The sequence below is a fragment of the Oncorhynchus tshawytscha genome, linkage group LG06 (assembly GCF_018296145.1).
Source record: "Oncorhynchus tshawytscha isolate Ot180627B linkage group LG06, Otsh_v2.0, whole genome shotgun sequence".
NCBI classification, from domain to species: domain Eukaryota; kingdom Metazoa; phylum Chordata; class Actinopteri; order Salmoniformes; family Salmonidae; genus Oncorhynchus; species Oncorhynchus tshawytscha.
In genome coordinates this window covers 40412228-40435631 of record NC_056434.1, presented here as the reverse complement: position 1 = coordinate 40435631, position 23404 = coordinate 40412228, and the positions used below count along the sequence as shown (strand labels likewise).

Here is a 23404-nt window from a genome sequence, read left to right as displayed (position 1 = left end):
CCAAGATAAAGCAAAGCAGTTCGACAGATACAACGACACAGAGTTACACATGGAGTAAAACAAACATACAGTCAATAATACAGTATAAACAAGTCTATATACAATGTGAGCAAATGAGGTGAAAAGGGAGGTAAAAGCAAAAAAGGCCATGGTGGCAAAGTAAATACAATATAGCAAGTAAAACACTGGAATGGTAGTTTTGCAATGGAAGAATGTGCAAAGTAGAAATAAAAATAATGGGGTGCAAAGGAGCAAAATAAATAAATAAAATACAGTTGGGAAAGAGGTAGTTGTTTGAGCTAAATTATAGGTGGGCTATGTACAGGTGCAGTAATCTGTGAGCTGCTCTGACAGTTGGTGCTTAAAGCTAGTGAGGGAGATAAGTGTTTCCAGTTTCAGAGATTTTTGTAGTTCGTTCCAGTCATTGGCAGCAGAGAACTGGAAGGAGAGGCGGCCAAAGAAAGAATTGGTTTTGGGGGTGACTAGAGAGATATACCTGCTGGAGCGTGTGCTACAGGTGGGAGATGCTATGGTGACCAGCGAGCTGAGATAAGGGGGGACTTTACCTAGTAGGGTCTTGTAGATGACATGGAGCCAGTGGGTTTGGCGACGAGTATGAAGCGAGGGCCAGCCAACGGGAGCGTACAGGTCGCAATGGTGGGTAGTATATGGGGCTTTGGTGACAAAACAGATTGCACTGTGATAGACTGCATCCAATTTGTTGAGTAGGGTATTGGAGGCTATTTTGTAAATGACATTGCCAAAGTCGAGGATCGGTAGGATGGTCAGTTTTACAAGGGTATGTTTGGCAGCATGAGTGAAGGATGCTTTGTTGCGAAATAGGAAGCCAATTCTAGATTTAACTTTGGATTGGAGATGTTTGATATGGGTCTGGAAGGAGAGTTTACAGTCTAACCAGACACCTAAGTATTTGTAATTGTCCACGTATTCTAAGTCAGAGCCGTCCAGAGTAGTGATGTTGGACAGGCAGGTAGGTGCAGGTAGCGATCGGTTGAAGAGCATGCATTTAGTTTTACTTGTATTTAAGAGCAATTGGAGGCCACGGAAGGAGAGTTGTATGGCATTGAAGCTTGCCTGGAGGGTTGTTAACACAGTGTCCAAAGAAGGGCCGGAAGTATACAGAATGGTGTCGTCTGTGTAGAGGTGGATCAGAGACTCACCAGCAGCAAGAGCGACCTCATTGATGTATACAGAGAAGAGAGTCGGTCCAAGAATTGAACCCTGTGGCACCCCCATAGAGACTGCCAGAGGTCCGGACAGCAGACCCTCCGATTTGACACACTGAACTCTATCAGAGAAGTAGTTGGTGAACCAGGCGAGGCAATCATTTGAGAAACCAAGGCTGTCGAGTCTGCCGATGAGGATGTGGTGATTGACAGAGTCGAAAGCCTTGGCCAGATCAATGAATACGGCTGCACAGTAATGTTTCTTATCGATGGAGGTTAAGATATCGTTTAGGACCTTGAGCGTGGCTGAGGTGCACCCATGACCAGCTCTGAAACCAGATTGCATAGCAGAGAAGGTATGGTGAGATTCGAAATGGTCGGTAATCTGTTTGTTGACTTGGCTTTCGAAGACCTTAGAAAGGCATGGTAGGATAGATATAGGTCTGTAGCAGTTTGGGTCAAGAGTGTCCCCCCCTTTGAAGAGGGGGATGACCGCAGCTGCTTTCCAATCTTTGGGAATCTCAGACGACATGAAAGAGAGGTTGAACAGGCTAGTAATAGGGGTGGCAACAATTTCGGCAGATAATTTTAGAAAGAAAGGGTCCAGATTGTCTAGCCCGGCTGATTTGTAGGGGTCCAGATTTTGCAGCTCTTTCAGAACATCGGCTGAATGGATTTGGGAGAAGGAGAAATGGGGAAGGCTTGGGCGAGTTGCTGTTGGGGGTGCAGTGCTGTTGACCGGGGTAGGAGTAGCCAGGTGGAAAGCATGGCCAGCCGTAGAAAAATGCTTATTGAAATTCTCAATTATGGTGGATTTATCAGTGGTGACAGTGTTTCCTATCTTCAGTGCAGTGAGCAGCTGGGAGGAGGTGTTCTTATTCTCCATGGACTTTACAGTGTCCCAGAACTTTTTTGAGTTAGTGTTGCAGGAAGCAAATTTCTGCTTGAAAAAGCTAGCCTTGGCTTTTCTAACTGCCTGTGTATAATGGTTTCTAGCTTCCCTGAACAGCTGCATATCACGGGGGCTGTTCGATGCTAATGCAGAACGCCATAGGATGTTTTTGTGTTGGTTAAGGGCAGTCAGGTCTGGGGAGAACCAAGGGCTATATCTGTTCCTGGTTCTAAATTTCTTGAATGGGGCATGTTTATTTAAGATGGTTAGGAAGGCATTTAAAAAAAATATCCAGGCATCCTCTACTGACGGGATGAGATCAATATCCTTCCAGGATACCACGGCCAGGTCGATTAGAAAGGCCTGCTCGCTGAAGTGTTTCAGGGAGCGTTTTACAGTGATGAGTGGAGGTTGTTTGACCGCTGACCCATTACGGATGCAGGCAATGAGGCAGTGATCGCTGAGATCTTGGTTGAAGACAGCAGAGGTGTATTTAGAGGGGAAGTTGGTTAGGATGATATCTATGAGGGTGCCTGTGATTAAGGCTTTGGGGAGGTACCTGGTAGGTTCATTGATAATTTGTGTGAGATTGAGGGCATCAAGTTTAGATTGTAGGATGGCTGGGGTGTTAAGCATGTTCCAGTTTAGGTCGCCTAGCAGCACGAGCTCTGAAGATAGATGGAGGGCAATCAGTTCACATATGGTGTCCAGAGCACAGCTGGGGGCAGAGGGTGGTCTATAGCAGGCGGCAACGGTGAGAGTCTTGTTTTTAGAGAGGTGAATTTTTAAAAGTAGAAGTTCAAATTGTTTGGGTACAGACCTGGATAGTAGGACAGAACTATGCAGGCTAACTTTGCAGTAGATTGCAACACCGCCCCCTTTGGCAGTTCTATCTTGTCTGAAAATGTTGTAGTTTGGAATTAAAATTTCTAAATTTTTGGTGGTCTTCCTAAGCCAGGATTCAGACACAGCTAGAACATTCGGGTTGGCAGAGTGTGCTAAAGCAGTGAATAGAACAAACTTAGGGAGGAGGCTTCTAATGTTAACATGCATGAAACCAAGGCTATTACGGTTACAGAAGTCGTCAAAAGAGAGCGCCTGGGGAATAGGAGTGGAGCTAGGCACTGCAGGGCCTGGATCCACCTCTACATCGCCAGAGGAACATAGGAGGAGTAGAATAAGGGTGCGGCTAAAAGCAATAAGAATTGGTCGTCTAGAACGTCTGGAACAGAGAGTAAAAGGAGTTTTCTGGGGGCGATAAAATAGCATCAAGGTATAATGTACAGACAAAGGTATGGTAGGATGTGAATACAGTGGAGGTAAACCTAGGTATTGAGTGATGAAGAGAGAGATATTGTCTCTAGAAACATCATTGAAACCAGGAGATGTCATTGCATGTGTGGGTGGTGGAACTAATAGGTTGAATAAGGTATAGTGAGCAGGACTAGAGGCTCTACAGTGAAATAAGCCAATAAACACTAACCAGAACAGCAATGGACAAGACATATTGACATTAAGGAGAGGCATGCTTAGTCGAGTAATCAAAAGGGTCCAGTGAGTGGAGAGGTTGGTTGGGGGTCACGGCGATTTAGACAGCTAGCCAGGCCATCGGTAGCAAGCTAGCATAGGATGGAGGTCTGTTGTTAGCCACCTCTTGCGTTCCGTCAGTAGATTAGTGGGGTTCCGTGTGGTAGAGGGGATTAATCCAAATCACACAACAATAGTTATAGAGGCCCAAGAAGAAAACATAATAATAATAATACAAATAAATAAATTGTCCGATTGTCTATTCAGATAGCAGCCGGTAAGACAGCTAACGGTTAGCAGGCCGCAGATGGGCGTTCAGGTAACGTCGCGACGGAGGAGCCAGCTGGATCTCCTTCGGGTAGATAACGTCGGCAGTCCAGTTGTGAAGGCCCGGTGGGGCTCCGTGTAGGCAGTAAAACGGGTCCGGATAGTTGACTGCAGCCCAGGAGTGATTGATGGAACTCAGGAGTGATTGACGGAGCTGGCTAGCTCCGGAATAATTGATGTTTGCTCCGGAATCGACGAAAGCCGATAGTCACACGGATAGCAGCTAGCTAGCTGTGAGATCCGGGTATGAATGTCCAGAGAGCAGTTGAAATCCAGGGACATGGAGAGAAAAATTGGTCCGGTATGTTCCGTTCCGAGCCGCGCTGCGCCGTACAAAACTGGCGATAGATTTTCGAGCTAAAGGATAGCTGATGACCACACACCGTGGTTAGCTGAATACTAACGATTTGCCAGTAAAGAAGCTAACTAGCTTCTGAACTAGCTTCTGATTAGCTTCTGGATTAGTTTCTGGGCTAGCTTCTGGCTAGCTTCTGGCTAGTTTCTGGCTAGCTTCTTGGTGTTTCTGGCCAGCTTCTTGGAGGATTACAGATTTGAGGTAAATAATACTTTTTTATAAATATAAATTGGTGAGGCAGGTTGCAGGAAAGTGTTTTGAAGATGAGTTGATGGAAAATAAAAATAAAATGTATGTGAAAAAAGTTGTAAATATATATATATACAGGACACGACAAGACGAGGACAAAAGACGTCTGTACTGCTATGCCATCTTGGTCATAATGACATGCATCCACTCTCTCAGTTATTACTCTGGATAGTGCATTCACAATATGTGACCTTGGACTTCATTTGAATCAACATAAAAACAGCATAAGTAAATCGTGTGAGTTTGAAGTGGTTATTCACTCACTGTTTTTGCTGACTTTCCTCCTGCTGGTCGTCACAGCCTCATCTGTACTTACCGTTTCATCTTGGTGTATGCCAATTGTCAAATCTGACAAGTAGGCCTAAACAAAGTAATATTCAAAATATTGTCAGCATAAATAAGTACAGTATAATAGCGCCATCTACACTGAATGGTTCTTTTAGAATACATGTACATATTTAGCACTTCACATTTAGCAGTCTACGGTCTATCCTGATTGAGAATGACAAGGAGGCGTAGCCACTTAGACTATTAGGATGGTACCCTTATTTGTTTGTCATTTACTGTTTACTGACTAGCTGTGTTGCACTTACTGCAGTGATTTTAGGAATTCCAGTGGAATGGATCTTTAGTGTCATGATTGAGACATCTGCTAATCAAAAATAAGAATAAATGGCACAATGTTAACATGAAACTGTCTGTCTTACCTCTTAATGTTAATTTTACAAGCTTGACTCCCATTTCCGGTGTTGCTGGAAGTTGATAGACACCCATAGGCCCACACCACAGCAGTCTGGTATTCACATGGAAGAAAAACAGAGAATAAACAACATATCATGTTATAAAGTAATTTCCCTTTAAAATATACATTATTTGTTCCACAATCTCCACTCATCTTCGAGTAGGCGGAACACACAGAGCAATCTAGGCCCTTCTTACTCTGGTCTGTGCTTGCCAGAATAATGTTTGTACTTTATCCAACAATAATGTGCCAAATTTAAAGCTAAAACATCTTGTAAATAACTTGGGACTTCTATGGCATTTCACTTGTCTTTAGACAGCACTCGCCTGGATGAGGCTTATCCTCTTATCCTGGGATCGGACCTTGCATCCACGACAGTGCGTGTGCTTGGCCGGTGAGCGCGTTCCTGTAAGACGAAGAGTCGCAAGCTAGCGCGAAGATGCGCTCTTTGAAAGGAGGGAGTAGTGTCCGAACAGTTTGGCCTAAAAACTATTATGAGTCTCTCACGAACACGTACATGTCAGTTGTTTTGCTCTTGTGCCTAAAATAAGGGGTTAAATGCATGTTAGAAGTAAATAAATAATGTTCCCTGATCTTTCTTATCTCTCAAATATTGAACAATCTAAACTTTTAGATTTTTTGGGGGGTGTCATGACGCTGGCCTGGGGGTAGGTTTATGACAGTCATAAACACCCTCCCCCTTTTTTCCTCTCTCTACCCTACTGATGGGACTATTGAAAATCCCTTGGTTAACCTGTAGTGACGCCCAGCCCGTGGACGGGAACGTTATCATCATCTGACACTAATTAGCATAACGCAACGGACATAAATTTTCCTAGAAAATCGTCCTATTCATGAAAATCACAAGTGAAATATATTGGAACACAGCTTAGCCTTTTGCTAATCACCCTGTCATCTCAGATTCTCAAAATATGCTTTACAGCCAACGCTAGACAAGCATTTGTGTAAGTTTATCATAGCCTAGCATAGCATTATGCCTTGCTAGCAGCTGGCAAACTTGTCACGGAAATCAGAAAAGCAATCAAATGAAATCTTTTACCTTTGATGAACTTCGGATGTTTTCACTCACGAGACTCCCAGGTAGACAGCCAAAGTTAATTTTTTCCAAAAATATTATTTTTGTAGGCGAAATAGCTCCGTTTGTTCTTCATGTTTGGCTGAGAAATCGCCCGGAAATTGCGGTCACGCCGAAAAATATTCCAAATTAGCTCCATAATATCGACAGAAACATGGCAAACGTTGTTTAGAATCCATCCTCAAGGTGTTTTTCTAATATCTATTCAATAATATATCCGTCGGGACAATTCCTTTTTCTCTAGGACCAATTGGAGTAATGGCTACCTCTGCACTTTACGCGAGAATCTCTCTCGGAGCCACCATGTGACCACTTACGCAATGTGCCCCCATACGGCCATTCTTCAACAGAAATGTGTAAAACTACGTCACAATGCTGTAGACACCTTGGGGAATACGTAGAAAGTGTAAGCTCGTTGATGGTACATTCACAGCCATATAGGGAGTCATTGGAACACAGCGCTTTCAAAACCTGGGGCACTTCCGGATTGGATTTTTCTCAGGCTTTCGCCTGCAACATCAGTTCTGTTATACTCACAGACAATATCTTTACAGTTTTCGAAACGTTGCAATGGTTTCTATCCAAAGCTGTCAATTATATGCATATTCTAGCATCTTTTCCTGACAAAATATCCCGTTTAAAACGGGAATGTTTTTTTTCCAAAAATGAAAATACTGCCCCCTAACACCAAGAGGTTAATTAACATAGAGATTCTGGGAACATCAGAAGGTGAGGGGGAAATTAACCATATTTTGGTAATCCGACTAGTTGAACATATGCGTTGGTACTTAATGAATATGATGTCAGTTCAGTTGTCATCTGAGACTTTCTCATCAATGATAGGATGACATAAACTCTACAGTGGAAAGTCTACACATTATAGTTATCAGATTCACATGGAATTGTTGTGCAATTTAAATGTTTGAATATGAAATGTGATTTTAGCTTCTAAAATGTGAGAATTGGGTTTTCATGAGTGAATTAGGCCCGACTCAGTGGCCCGCCCACGTGAAGAGACATTGGTTATAACCAATGAAACATGCCCTCTCCCTTCCTATATAAAGCCTTGACGACAATATAACCTCCTGTTCTGAGGACGTGAGGACAATGGTCCATATGTTAAAAAGGACTAACATGTCAACTACAGAACTAAGCCAACTCTTGGGCAACACGGCCATCCATCTATCCATCTACCACCAACCTATTGAAGCGCACCTCAGTAAATATTTATTGCATTTTCCTTTTCCAAATGGGCAGTAATTTAGAATGCATAGGATATTGTATTTACGATAGCACAGCTTCTCCCTTTTGTTCTTCGGTCTTCCCGCTCTTTTACCCACTTTCCTTTGTGTAACCAGCTGTCATATCTGCTAAATAAATAATTAAACCCAATGTTGTATTGCTGATTCAACTTGTTAGCCAGGGTTCGTGAAGATAACCAAGAATTTACAACTTTCAGATGAGACTGAAATAAGGTGACGATTAATATTGACTGCGATTGATGTAAAATATTACTTGGTCTTTAAGAGCTTATTCGGAAGATAACAGCTCTATACATATTATTTTGTGGTGCCCCGACTTTCTAGTTAATTACATTTACATGATTAGCTCAATCAGGTAATATTAATTACAGAGAAAGGATTTTATAGAATAGCATGTCATATCACTTAATCTGGCATAGCCAAAGACACGAAAGGGGACTGTTTGTTGTTCCATGTAGTGAATCTGTTATTCAATGCATTTCTATGGCCTAATAGCAGTAATGCCAAATGTATATTTTCTTGATACCTTGATACCTTAAGGTATCAAATAGCTAAATGATCCTTGGTATGACATCTTAAAACAAATCCAGATTTTATCTTAATAGAGTTTAAGCACTATTGCACACAGTGAGTCCATGCAACTTAGGTGACTTGTTAAGCACTTGTTACTCCTGAACTTACTTAGGCTTGCCATAATGAAGGGGTCGAATACTTATTGACTGAAGACATTTCAACTTTTCATTTTTAATTATTTTGTAAAAAATGTGAAAACATAATTCCACTTTGATATTAAAAAATAAATGTAATCCATTTGAAATTCAGGCTGTAACACAACAAAAAATTGAAAAAGTTAACGGGTGTGAATACTTTCTGAAGGCACTGTATTTAAATGGTTATTATGGTTATTTTATTTTTATGACGGTCTTCATCAATAACCTTTGGTTACATGGTTTTATGGTAATTGTGCCAGCCCTAGTCTCAGTTATTCAGTTTAAGCTAGTGCAACTGTGGAAGAAAATAACATACCAGAGCTGTTCTTCAATACCCATAACATGCCAACGCTACTTGTTTTGGTAGATTTCAGCAAATGGTTGGCCTAACAAGATGCCCCCGGCTGTGACTCACTGTCATTTGACAATGTTTTGTCTCCCTCCTACAGACTCCTGGGAAAGGAGGCTCTCAGAACTCTGAGTCAGACCAGCCCAGTGCAGACTTCAACAATGACCAGACCTCTGAGGTAACACTTGTCTCGTGTAACTCACCTGACTGACTGTATTGCCTACCAAAGGGGGAACCCCTGGGATACTGTACCACTGAACATTAAGTTGTAGGGCCATGATCCCTCTCCTGTAGTCTGATAACATCTATGTCTGTTTGTAGGGGTTCATCTGTCCCCAGTGCATGAAGTCCCACAACTCAGCAGAGGAGCTATTCAAGCACTATGAGCTGTACCACGATTCAGGAGACCAGCCCTCACACATGGGCCCTGGCCAGTAAGAACCCCTTTTTCTATTGTTTAACATAAGGGTTATACTTCGTTGCCCTCGATCTCGGTGTGTAGAATACTAGGCTTATCCTGTACATTTTTTCTCCTATGGCCCCTAGTCATAACATTTACCTGCACACCCACACATTTTCTTCTTCCTCAGTCTGTCTTATCCTTATACTTAGAGTAATTACAAAGTGTTCTATAGAAGTACAGATTAATAAAGAACATTTTTTAAAGTACATTTCAGGTAATGTCCTCTCTTTTTTTTCAGTGAAGACCTTGTGCTTCTCCGGCAAGAGTTGCAAGAACTGCAGACTTCGCTAAAGGTACGAACATATATTTTTGGGAAGAGATTATGTAGATAATGTATTATGTTTATTGATCGCGTGTGTGTGTGTGTGTGTGTGTGTGTGTGTGTGTGTGTGTGTGTGTGTGATTCAGGAGGAGAAATGGTTCTCTGCGGAGTTGAAGAAGGAACTAGACAAAGTGCAAGGACACCTGAAGCAAGTAATTCCTCTAAGATGACTCATATCAAATAATATCTTAAGACGGCCACTTGCTCAGAAATTAACGCCCTCCTCAGTTCAAATACATTTTAATTTTTCATGTCAAATTGTACCAGAATGCCTTGGGGGAATTGACATGAAATAAGGATGCAGTAGCAGTCATGTGATAATAAAATAGCAAACTACAGTCAAATGCATTTTACAGTTGAGCAATGCTGATGCTTGATACAATGCTTAGCTGGTATGGTGTGACATCAGTATTCCTCTCTTTTCAGGGTCCACAGAATGATGGCCAGACAGGATTAGAGGATTCTGGTGAGTGAATTAAGATCATGTTCTTTAGGCCCCAAACAGAAGAAAACATTGAGAAACAAAAAAGTACTTTATGTAATCGTCCAATAAGATATTTTGTTTTAATTTTCCCTTGCACAATGTTTTGCTATTGTTTGCTCAAATGAACATGACCCAGTTCTTGAATTCATATTGTCTCGTTACTTTGATAGCGGACTTCAATCACTGAGATATTGATGCTCATTCCTTTCCATTTCCCCTTTGCAGTCTTGGCGATTAAGCTGAACGAGGCGGAGACAGAGACGTTCAACATCAAGCAGATGAAAGACCTGTTTGAGCAGAAGGCTGCCCAGCTGGCCACAGATATTGTGGGTTAGTGTGTGGCGGCCATCTTTACATCCAGCTTCAGTGTGGTCGGTGTGACTGGGAGCACTGTGTGTTGCTTGCTGACTCTGTTGGAAACCACAGTGGATGTTGTTCGCCCAACTTCATATCTGGGCCATAATGTGAATCTATTGTGTTGTGTTCAGTAGGGAGTCTGAGGTATAGTTCATTTAGCTTCTCTAAACCTGCTTTGGTTGAACCACATTTAATTTCACTATTCATTGTGTAAATGTATATTTTTGGGGGAAATGGATGTTCCATAGGCAGGTAGCTCAGAGGTAAGGGTTAGGATAGAAGATAAATATACAGATTGATACTTTATTGTTCTCTAAAGGGCAATTCAATTTAATGTGTGTTGGTGCCCTGATAGATGTCAAGTCTCGTTATGATGAGGAGAAGAGCCTGAGGGAGGATGCAGACCAGAGGCTGGCGAACCTGAGCCAGGAGCTGCAGAGAGAGAGGCAGGACAAGGACCGGCTCCACACTGAACTAGTAACTAACAGAGACTGTATATACACTGTCAGACATGCATACATAAAAGCATAGACACACTGTCACGTGTGTGTGTGTTTGTATATATATTACAGTTGTCGGACGTTTACATACACCTTTGCCAAATACATTTAAACTCAGTTTTTCACAATTCCTGACATTTAATCCTCGTAACAATTCCCTGTCTTAGGTCAGTTAGGATCACTACTTTATTTTAAGAATGTGAAATGTCAGAATAATAGTAGAGAGAATTATTTATTTCAGCTTTTATTTCTTTCATCACATTCCCAGTGGGTCAGAAGTTTACATACATTCAATTAGTATTTGGTAGCATTGCCTTTAAATTGTTTAACTTGGGTCAAATGTTTTGGGTAGACTTTCACAAGCTTCCCACAATAAGTTGGGTGAATTTTGGCCCATTCCTCCTGACAGAACTGGTGTAACTGAGTCAGGTTTGTAGGCCTCCTTGCTCGCACACGCTTTTTCAGTTCTGCCCACAATTTTTCTATGGGATTGAGGTCAGGGCTCTGTGACGGCCACTCCAATACCTGGACTTTGTTGTCCTTAGGCAATTTTGCCACAACTTGGGAAGTGTTTGAAGTCATTGTTCATTTGGAAGACGCATTTGCGACCAAGCTTCAACTTCCTGAATGATGTCTTGAGATGTTGCTTCAATATATCCACGTCATTTTCCTTTCTCATGACGCCATCTATTTTGTGAAGTACACCAGTCCCTCCTGCAGCACAGCACCCCCACAACATGATGCTGCCAACCCCTGTGCTTCACGGTTGGGATGGTGTTCTTCGGCTTGCAAGCCTCCCCCTTTTTTCTCCGAACATAACAATGATCATTATGGCCAAACAGTTCTATTTTTGTGTCATCAGACCAGAGGGCATTTCTCCAAAAAGTACGATCTTTGTCCCCATGTGCAGTTGCAAACCGTAGTCTGACTTTTTTATGGTGGTTTTGGAGCAGTGACTTCTTCCTTGCTGAGCGGCCTTTCAGGTTATGTCGATATAGGACTCGTTTTCCTGTGGATATAGATACTTTTGTGCCTGTTTCCTCCAGCATCTTCACAAGGTCCTTTACTGTTGTTCTGGGATTGATTTGCACTTTTCGCACCAAAGTACATTCATCTCTAGGAGACAGAACGTGTCTCCTTCCTGAGCGGTATGACGACTGCGGGGTTCCATGGTGTTTATACTTGCGTACTATTGTTTGTACAGATGAACATGGTACCTTCAGGCATTTGGAAAATTCTCCCAAGGAAGAACCAGACTTGTGGAGGTCTACAATTTTTTTGGGGCAGATTTCTTTTGTTTTTCCCATGATGTCAAGCAAAGAGGCAGTGAGTTTGAAGGTAGGCATTGAAATACATCCACAGGTATACCTCCAGTTGACTCAAATGATGTGAATTAGCCTATCAGAAGCTTCTAAAGCCATGACATAATTTTCTGGAATTTTCCAAGCTGTTTAAATGCACAGTCAACTTAGTGTATGTAAACTTCTGACCCACTGGAATTGTGATACATTTGAATTATAAGTGAAATAATATGTTAATTACTTGTCATGCACAAAGTAGATTGTCCTAACCGACTTACCAAAACTACAGTTTTTGAAGAAGAAATTTGTGGAGTGGTTGAAAATGATTTTTAATGACACCAACCTAAGTGTATGTAAACTTCTGAATTCAACTGTTGTGTGTGTGTGTGTGTGTATGTATATATATATATATATATATGTGTGTGTATGTAAAATAGACTGACGGGTTTCAGAAGAAAGGTCTTTGTTTCTGTGCATTTTGAGCCGTAATCAAAGCCACAAATGCTGATGCTCCATATATATACACACACTACCATTCTAAAGTTTGGGGTCACTTAGAAATGTCCTTGTTTTTGAAAGAAAAGTAAATTTTTTGTCCATTAAAATGGCATCAAATTGATCAGAAATACAGTGTAGACATTGTTAATGTTGTAAATGACTATTGTAGCTGGAAACAGCAGATTAAAAAAAATGGAATATCTACATAGGCGTACAGAGGCCCATTATCAGCAACCATCACTCCCGTGTTCCAATGGCACGTTGTGTTAGCTAATCTAAGTTTATCATTTTAAAAGGCTAATTGATAATATGAAAACCCTTTTGCAATTATGTTAGCACAGCTGAAAACTGTTCTGATTTAAAGAAGCAATAAAACAGGCCTTCTTTAGACTAGTTGAGTATCTGGAGCATCAGCATTTGTGGCTTTGGTTACAGGCTCAAAATGGGCAGAAACAAAGACCTATTCTTCTTCAGAGAAATGAAGGGTATTCCATGCGAGATATTGCCAAGAAACTGAAGATCTCGTACAGCACTGTGTACTACTCCCTTCACAGAACAGCTCAAACTGGCTCTAACCAGAATAAAAAGAGGAGTGGGAGGCCCCGGTGCACAACTGAGCAAGAGGGCAAGTACATTAGAGTGTCAAATTTGAGAAACGGACGCCTCACACGTCCTCAACTGGCAGCTTTGTTAAATAGTACCCGCAAAACACCAGTCAACGTGAAGAGGTGACTCCGGGTTGCTGGCCTTCTAGGCAGAGTTGCAAAGAAAAATCTCAGACTGGCCAATGAAAAGAAAAGATTAAGATGGGCAAAATAACACAGACACTGGACAGAGGAACTCTGCCTAGAAGGCCAGCATCCCGGAGTCACCTCTTCACTGTTGACTCTCTATTTGCAGGAGTGGCCGTCCTACAAATATATATATATATACACACACACACACACACACACACACACACACAGTGGGGAGAACAAGTATTTGATACACTGCCGGTTTTTCAGGGTTTCCTACTTACAAAGCATGTAGAGGTCTGTAATTTTTATCACAGGTACACTTCAACTGTGAGAGACTGAATCTAGAACAACAATCCAGAAAATCACATTGTATGATTTTTAAGTAATTCATTTGCTGAGCACTTGTTGGCTGCTTTTCCTTCACTCTGCGGAGAGTAGTAACAGTGCTGAAATGTAGCAATTTATTGACAATTTGTCTTACCGTGGACTGATTTTTAGAGATACTTTTGTAACCCTTTCCAGATTTATTTATAGCAACAATTCTTAATCTTAGGTCTTCTGAGATTTTTGTTCGAGGCATGGTTCTTCTCACTCAGGCAATGCTTCTTTTGAATAGCAAAGCCCAAACCTCTTCCCCCTCTGCCCTCACCTCGGATCCTTCTGCTACCCCATAGCTGCAGCGGCCAGGAGTGGAGGACGTGGAGCTACTGCAGAAGGAGCTGATTCAGGTGCAGACATTGATGGACAGGATGACACGTGAGAGGGAGGAGGAGTCCGAACACCTCAAGAGCAAATATGAGCAGCTGCAGGCTGACCACACCAGCTCAGAGGTAAGGCTGCAGTGGGAATGGCACATCTTGCTCTTGGATTCGTTTTGTGTTACTGGTCCAGTTTTTACTGCTAGTGTCTTCACTATTCCTTAGTGCAAGGCAGGCCCAAGGGGTTAGGGCAGCTAGTCAGTTAGCGCTTTGGCTTCTCTGTTTGCACAAGGGAGACTTCAGGAAATATGCTTGTAATCATCTTTACACACACACTACTCCCGAGTGGCGCAGCAGTCTAAGGCATTGCATTTCAGTGCAAGAGGCGTCACTACAGACAACCTGGTTAGAATCCAGGCTGTATCATAACCGGCCGTAATTGGGAGTCCCATAAGTCGACTCAGACAGATCCAGCTCACTATCAGATAGATGTTAGTTTAAAATGGAAAATGAATATGTTCATGCAACAGTTTTTAGTGCATTGATTCGTATTCTTCTCGCATCGGGTTCTTTCCATGAATCAAATTCAATCGCACCGAATCGTTTCAAACTAAAAGTATCGTTGCTGTATCGTATCTGAGCCGATGTATCTACACTGAAAAAATATTTAAATGCAACATGTGAAGTGTTGGTCCCATGTTTCATGAGCTGAAATAAAAGATCCCAGAAATTTCCAATACGCACAAAAAAAACTATTTCTCTCAAAGGTTGTGGACAAATGTGTTTACATCGCTGTTAGTGAGCATTTCTCCTTTGCTGATTAAACAGCATGATCATTGCATAGGTGCACCTTGTGCTGGGACAATAAAAAGCCACTCTAAAATGTGCAGTTTTGTTACACAACACTACAGATGCAATTGGCATGCTGACTGCAGGAATGTCCACCAGAGCTGTTGCCAGAGAATTGAATGTTTATTTCTCTATCATAAACCGCCTCCAATATAATTTTAGAGAATTGGCTGTGCATCTAACCGGCCTCACAGCCGCAGACTATGTGTATGGCGTTGTGTTTGCTGATGTCAACGTTGTGAACAGAGTGCCCCATGGTGGGGTTATGGTATGGGCAGGCAGAACACAATTGCATTTTATTGTTGGCAATTTGAATGCACAGAAATACCGTGACGCGATCCGAGGCATATTGTGAGGCCCATTTGATTTATTTTCATGGTATCGATGACCAACAAATGCATATCTGTATTCCCAGTCATGTGAAATTCAGAGATTAGGGCCTAATAAATATATTTCAATTGACTGATTTCCTTATATGAACTGTAACTCAGTTAAATCTTTGAAATTGCATGTTGCGTTTTTATGTTTTTGTTCAGTATAGATTCGTATCGAATTGTGCTTGTGAAGAGAGAAGCACGTCTCTATCACATACACAGTCAGAAAACTATGTAAATATTGAATAAAAAACGAAAGGTTTTATATTCCCTTTAACAATTGTTGAATTGTCACATACTCCATTCACATGGCATTGACATCATACAACTGTTCTCCAAATGGATATGACGTTTTTGTTTAACAATTTCTCAATAAACAGAAAAACTTTACTCTCATTCTACAACCTTTGCCTAGTCGTAAACACTGATTAGACACTGATTCTCCCTCACCTAGCATCTACACTTAAAAACACGCTCCAGATTGGCCACAATAACCTTCATATTCAATGTTTTTGAATAAAGGGAGGCTTGAACTCATGTTCCTAATCCTGCATACTTCAGTGATATTTCATGCATTATTGAACCCATAAGACTTTGGGAGGAGAAGGAGAAGACCAGCTATGAGTGTTTCTGACCGGGTTCATCCCAAATGGCACCCTATTTCCTAAATAGTATACTGCTTTTAGGCAGGGCCCTGGTGCACTAAATAGGGAATAGGGTGCTATTTTGGACACAACCTGTGTCCGCTCCAGGTCCCCCTCAATCTCTCTCGCTCTGCCAGTCCCCACAGACCTCTGGTTGATATTTTCAACTGCACAATAAGGGATTGAATGAATACATTTGAATATTAAAAGACCTTGGCTCAGGATCTTTTTATTTATAATTTTTATTGCGTAATAGCCTTCAGCTGTGATGAATTAACAAGTGCTGCTGTTGTGGTGAGTTCACTGCCTGGGACAGTATTTTAGAATCCCACTGGTACTTCTAGGTGACGCATCAGCCTTTTTTGTTTTTTGTTTCAAACGCAGTCCAAACATAGATAATTAGGCAGAAATATGCTAATACACACACACACACTTATATACACACACACAAAAAACTACTTTTTTAATTGGCTCTCCTAATAGATGACAACTTGCATCACTTCAGTTTATACAAAAATGAAATAATTTGCATATGAATACATTTCATTGAAGGTCGCAACTGTTAAGGACTCACCTGACCTTTTTATAATGGAATAATACATTGTGAATAAATCTCATAGGTTCATGGGGGTCTTGCCTGGCTCATCCTGTAGTCCTACATGGGCTAGTAGACTATATTACCCATCCACCCCTGTCCTACCTGGGCTTGACCACACAACCCCCTGTCCTCAACCTGTTTTAACTGTGCTAGACTACACTACCTATCCACCCTGGCTTTAGTAAATCTGCTTAATCTCTGACCCATTTGCTCAGCTCAACTCTGGTGTTCTTCTATGTGTTGTTTACTTGTCTCTTTACCTTTATTTTCTTCCACTTCTCCTCCTCACCTAATTCTCTCCATAATTTCCCCTTGATTTAAGATCTGGAAACTGGAGGTAAAAAGCATTCCTTTTTTACTCTGCCCCTTGATTTCCAGTTTATGGATGAATCAATGTTTCAGTGACAATGTGTTTTCAGGAATGTGATTTCTTTCTTTTAGGTGTCCCTGCTCCCTGTATGTATGTTTGTGTTTGTGACTTCATACCAATTGTGATTCCTTTTGCGCGGCTCGCTCTTCGTTCTGTATGGATGCTCTGTAGCCTTGCTGTCTTCAAGAATGCCACGTCGTGACATGTGAATGCTTTTTTTAAGTGTATCTTTTTTTATTTGAGCTTAAACCCCCGTCGCCTGTGGGTATGTGTAGTCCTCCTGAGTCTGGAGTGTTGACCACTCGACCAGAATCTGGCACATGGCATGTGAATGTTTTTCAGTAAAGTATCTCACATTGTTTTTGTGTGTGTGTTCCAGATGACCATCTCCCAGCTGAAGGCAGAGCTAGAGAAGGGACCTCAGGAGGCAGCTGTGTACACCCAGCAGATTCACCAACTCCAGAGCTCTCTGAACAACCTGCAGCAACAGAGCCAGGTAACACACAATTCCACAGACACACACTTTCACACAACTAATACTTCCCTGTAGTTTAATCAATGCTCCATCAGTCTATGTCACCACCATCCCAAATTCAGGCAATTTGCCTCCCATTAAGACACTTTGTTTGCCACCTTTACAATCCTAACAATAGATGAAACACTACTCACACTTGCGCTTCCAACTATGGATGTGCCAGCTGAAATAGCAATATACACCCTGTCCCCAATTTACGGTGACTGCAGTCATTTTAACATGCCTTACCAACTGCCCCTCGCTAAAACGTGGTAGCCTTGCCAGCCCATTCTCTAAGTCTCTTAACCCAGCCTCCTCATTTACCACCCTCTCCATCTCAATGCTCCGCTGTCACCAGCCTGTGATGAGCTTTCATTGGCAACTTCGACATGTTGACAAAACACACACAACTAAACCAGCAGGGGGTTCATCTCTGTCATACCCCTGCCATGGCAACCTGTCACTTTGGGCTAAAATACAACTGTAGGTAACCGCACCGATGTGCCCAGTGGGGCTTTCAACTTTAAGGGCCTTTGTTTTGGTTGCCAGATAGGGATTAGGCCCCATGTGTCAGGCGTGTTGATCGTGCTGCCGGCACAGCTGCTGCCCCAAGTAAGTGTCTGGGAGAGAGGGGGGATTAGGGAGCTGGAAGATAGCCCACCACGGAACCCCCACCCGGGCTCACTTGAAAAATAGATTTTTTGCATTTTGAATTCCCTTGATAAATAAATAAAAATAATGAAACGATTGTGGGATAAATACCGTGATTTTCTGGTTCCGGTGGCATCCATTGAAACGGGTGACTTTCAAAATCAAAAGTAACAGTCACTATCTGGTGTGGCCACCAGCTGCATTAAGTACTGCAGTGCATCTCCTCCTCATGGACTGCAACAGATTTGCCAGTTCTTGCTGTGAGATGTTACCCCACTCTTCCACCAAGTCACCTGCAAGTTCCCAGACATTTCTGGGGGGAATGGCCCTAGCCCTCAGCCTCCGATCCAACAGGTCCCAGACGTGCTCAATGGGATTGAAGTCCGGGCTCTTCGCTGGTCATGGCAGAACACTGACATTCCTGTCTTGCAGGAAATCACGCAGAACGAGCAGTATGGCTGGTGGCATTGTCATGTTGGAGGGTCATGTCAGGATGAGTCTGCAGGAAGGGTACCGCATGAGGGAGGAGGATGTCTTCCCTGTAACGCACAGCGTTGAGATTGCCTGCAATAACAACAAGCTCAGTCCAATGATGCTGTGACACAGCGCCCCAGACCATGATGGACCCTCCACCTCCAAACCGCTCCCGCTCCAGAGTGCAGGCCTCGGTGTAACGCTCATTCCCTCGACGATAAACGCGAATCTGACCCCTGGTGAGACAAAACCGCGACTCGTCAGTGAAGCGCACTTTTTGCCAGTCTTGTCTGGTCCAGCAACGGTGGGTTTGTGCCCATAGGAGTTGTTGCCGGTGATGTCTGGTGAGGACCTGCCTTTACAACAGGCCTACAAGCCCTCAGGCCAGCATCTGTCAGCCTATTGCGGACAGTCTGAGCACTGATGGAGGGATTGTGCGTTCCTGGTCTAACTTGGGCAGTTGTTGTTGTCATCCTGTCCCGCAGGTGTGATGTTCGAATGTATCGATCCTGTGCAGGTGTTGTTACACGTGGTCTACCACTGCGAGGATGATCAGCTGTCCGTCCTGTCTCCCTGTAGTGCTGTCTTAGGCATCTCACAGTACGGACATTGCTATTTATTGCCTTGGCCACATCTGCAGTCCTCATGCCTCCTTTGCAGCATGCCTAAGGCATGTTCACGCAGATGAGTAGGGACCCTGTGCATCTTTCTTTTGGTGTTTTTCAGAGTCAGTAGAAAGGCCTCTTTTAGTGTCCTAAGTTTTCATAACTGACCTTAATACCCTTCCGTCTGTAAGCTATTAGTGTCTTAACGACCATTCCACAGGTGCATGTTCATTAATTGTTTAAGTTGTTGTGGGTCTTTCTTTTAGTTAGTCTTTAAAATAAAATAAAAAAACCTTACTAGTGGCTTTGCCAATGTTCAGTGGACACCCACATGGTGCCTTTCAGAACCCCTTACTAGTGGCTTTGCCAATGTTCAGTGGACACCCACATGGTGCCATTCAGAACCCCTTACTAGTGGCTTTGCCAACATTCAGCGGGCACCCACATGGTGCCTTTCAGAACCCCTTACTAGTGGCTTTGCCAACATTCAGCGGGCACCCACATGGTGCCTTTCAGAACCCCTTACTAGTGGCTTTGCCAACATTCAGCGGGCACCCACATGGTGCCTTTCAGAACCCCTTCTGAACCCCTTTCTGTTTTGTTTGTTAGTTCCCTTTGTTGTGAGCGAAATTTTGAGTTTGTCTTCTGGAAATGTCACACACACACACACACACACACACACGATAACCTGCCCAGGGACTGCGGTTGATAATTAGCCGGCTAAAACCGTCACTTTTACTGAAACGTTGATTAATGTGCACTGTCCCTGTAAAAATAAAGTAAATAAACTCAAACAGCTGTAAAAGTATTGGGACACTGACATTTTTTGTTGTTTTGGCTCTGTTCTCCAGCACCTTGGATTTTATGTATGTGGAATTATATAATGACTGAGGTTAAAGTTCCGACTGTCCGCTTTAATTTGAGGGTATTTTCATCCATATCGGGTTAACCGTTTAGAAGTGATACATTTGCACATAGTCCACCCCATTTTAGGGGACCAAAAGTATTGGGACAAATTCACTTGTTTTTTAAAGTAGTAAATAGTTAAGGACTTGGACCCATATTCATAGCACGCAATGACTACATCAAGCTTTGATGCATTTGCTGTTTTCTTTGGGTGTTTCAGATTATTTTGTGCCTAATAGAAATGAATGGTAAATAATGTATTGTGTCATTTTGGAGTCACTTTTATTGTAAATAAGAGCAGAATATTTCTAAACACTTCTACATTAATGTTGTCCAGTCTGTGCGGAGCAGAGACTGAGGAGTGAACCGTGATAGATTTTTTTAATCAAATAAAAAAAATTGAAACCAAAACCAAACCGACCTCAAAGTACTAATCGCTCAGCACTACTGACATCCAACCTGAGTTTCTAGGCGTGGTGGAAAACATGTTTTCCAGATGCGGTTGGTTGGACGGAGACATGTTGGGCTGGGGGGAATGGGATGGGGAGTCTGAGGTGTAGGCCCACCTCTATTTTTCTTTATATACCGATTTTATTATTACGAAATCCTGTTTGATCAATATGATGATTTCTGTGTGTATTTTTTTATTTTGAGTCAGCCTGTTATATAAACTGAATATATGAATTTATATTTGACCTGTAATATTTGAATCCGGCCTATGATACAACCTCTCTCGATCTTTCCCCACTGTCATCCTCACCTATCTGTTCAAGGAAGTCAGAAAATACAAATATTTATAAAATAAAAGACGGGAGGACAGAGGAAAGTTGAGTAGAAACAGAGAGAAGAGGTGGATACTGGATAGAGTGAAACAACGAGGGAGGGGAGGAAAGAGGTAGCGAAAGAAAATGATGCATAAAGACAGGAGACTGCGAGAAATCGGGGAGATATGAACCAAGGTTGAAACAAGGACATGGAAGGAGAGGGATGGACAGAGGGGTTGGAAGAAGTTGAAGAGGGAGCGATAGAGCCACTCATAAATGAGGCTCAGCTGCTGTGGGACCGGAGGGGAAAAAGATCAGTGTCTGGCATTTTTTATGTCCCAGTCATGTCCCCCAGTTACCAGCACTGTTGTTCACACCATTGTATTATATATCATTCCCCTTATGCCAAGTTTACTACACACACACACAGACAGACAGCCCGGCATTCAAGTTCCTGTCGTAAAACGTATTCCTCTGGAATGTAATTCCTGCCCCCTCTGCAGGTCTGTAGGGATGCAGTGTTCTTTTCAGAGGTTGAACGACCAATGTCACTATGATACGTGAGAAGGTATCTGTACATTTTGTTTTGTTTAACAGGAACTGAGCTGTTAATAAGAGTGCTGTTAAATTAATCCACATTTTTTCACATTAGTCAACATCTCCCAATGTCAAATATTTTAAGGAGCTGTGTGTATAACACTTTCCATTACATTTAGTTTTTCTATTACAAGGGGTTCTTACACCCTTTAGCAGATTGCCCCTCATGCTTATCCGTTCAGAGTATCCGTTTCTGTCTTTCAAAACATTCTGAAACACCAGTTCTCTTCACAACCTTTTAATATATGCCATTTAGCTGACTTTTATCCAAAGCAACTTACGTAACTTATGTTAGCGTATACATCTATGTGTTTGTGATGTTCTCTGCCAGAGTTGTACCCATGACCTTGGTGTTGCTAGCGCCATCGTCTTACCGACGGAGCCGCACAGGACCGTAATCACTAGCTAATCACTTTACCCCCTCTGGTTCCCTCCAGATGCTTTCAGAGAAGTTGCTGCGCAGGGAGAAGGAGTTTCAGGAGCTGGAGGAAGGCCTGAGGGCCGAGCAGGTCTCCAAGAAGACAGCCCAGGCCAGCCTGCACCAGAGGGAGCTGGAGGTGCAAGAGCTCCAGGCCCGGGCAGTGAGTGCCGAGGCCAGCCTGCAGAGAGCCCAGGCAGAGCTGGGGGAGCGGGGGGAGGAAGCCGGGAGGCTCCGAAGGGAGTTGGCTGAGCTGGAGGCCAAGCACAGGGAGGTGAAGACTGAGAGGAAGCAGCTGCAGCAGCAGAGGGAGGAGAGGGAGAGCCAGGGCCTGGCGCAGCAGAGTGAGATCTGCCAGGTTAGTGAGTAACACATGCACACGGTCAGACACCAATAACCTACGTGTCAGACACTCACACATGACTATAACCATACACACACACGTGCGAATGAGATGCGCACAGGCAAACTCGTGCACACACAGGTCAGACACACAAGTCTTTGCTTATCAATGATACTGTATATTAGGTATAAGCCTTCCTCTCTTCCTCCTGTCTTCTTCCCATCCTCTTCCTCCCCCTGTGTTGTAGCTGCATGCTAAGCTGCTGGAGGCAGAGCGGCAGCTGGGGGAGGTGCAGGGCCGTCTGAAGGAGCAGAGGCAGCTCTCTGGGGAGAAACTAAAGGACCGCGAGCAACAAGCCGCCGACCTGCAGATCAAACTGTCCCGCTCAGAGGAACAGGTAGGGACACCACATGAGTTCCGTATAGACAGAATTACTGGAACGGACATTCCCATTTAAAGGGATACTTAGGGATTTTGGCAATGATCCTCAGAGGCAGATGAACTTGTGGATACCATTTGTATGTCTCTGTGTACAGTATGAAGGAAGTTAGAGTTTTGCGAGCCAATGCTAACTAGCGTTAGCGCAATGACTGGAATTCTATGGATATCTGCTACAGACTTCCAGTCATTGCGCTAATGCTAGTTAGCAATTTCGCTAGTTAGCAACTTCCTTCAAACCGCACACAGAGACATACAAATTGTATCCACAAGTTAATCTGAGTAGATAAAGGGCCTCATTGCCAAAATCCCCAAATATCCCTTTAAATCCATGTTCTCTGATGGGTGGACCAGCGGTCATATTGACCATGTATTTCTCTGGGAGCGGTAGAGTTGAACAGAGACCGATACTGTTATATAATGGATATTGTTGCACAAGGTCCTTTATAGACTGGCCTGCCTATTAGAAGTGACTCTCTATAGGTGGGGGTTCAGAATGAGGCCATAAACAGAGCTACTGTATTGGGTTTGACCTCTGCATGTGTGTCTTGCTTTAGTTCAAGGAGAACAGCAGTAAGACATTGGACCTGCAGCACCAGCTAGAGAAAGCTAAGCAGCAACACCAGGAGCTCCAGGGCCTGCAGCAGAACACCAACACCAAGCTCAGAGAGGCACAGGTACTACCGGACATGTCAACGTAGCAGTTCAAGAAAAGTATTTTGTCAGTACAACTCACCTCTTTCACTGTGTGTATAGTAGAATCTATGTGAAGTGTTGCTCAGCACCAGAAAACCCACCACGCA

The 23404-nt window shown here is 43.0% G+C and overlaps 1 protein-coding gene across 2 annotated transcripts in view; it reads left to right on the top strand.

The window, feature by feature from the left end:
• The window catches only part of eea1 (early endosome antigen 1), a 42402-nt gene that overhangs the window by 3598 nt on the left and 15400 nt on the right, over positions 1-23404 (top strand). The window contains exons 2-13 of one of the 2 annotated variants that reach the window (XM_024398882.2): positions 8797-8874; positions 9018-9130; positions 9398-9452; positions 9568-9633; positions 9908-9947; positions 10191-10295; positions 10678-10799; positions 14033-14188; positions 17271-17387; positions 21840-22178; positions 22411-22560; positions 23159-23278. In XM_024398882.2, the coding sequence (XP_024254650.2) occupies positions 8797-8874; positions 9018-9130; positions 9398-9452; positions 9568-9633; positions 9908-9947; positions 10191-10295; positions 10678-10799; positions 14033-14188; positions 17271-17387; positions 21840-22178; positions 22411-22560; positions 23159-23278 (1461 nt within the window). Of the gene's footprint in view, positions 1-8796; positions 8875-9017; positions 9131-9397; positions 9453-9567; positions 9634-9907; positions 9948-10190; positions 10296-10677; positions 10800-14032; positions 14189-17270; positions 17388-21839; positions 22179-22410; positions 22561-23158; positions 23279-23404 lie in introns of those variants that run through there. The other variant, XM_042323249.1, reaches the window with a different exon arrangement.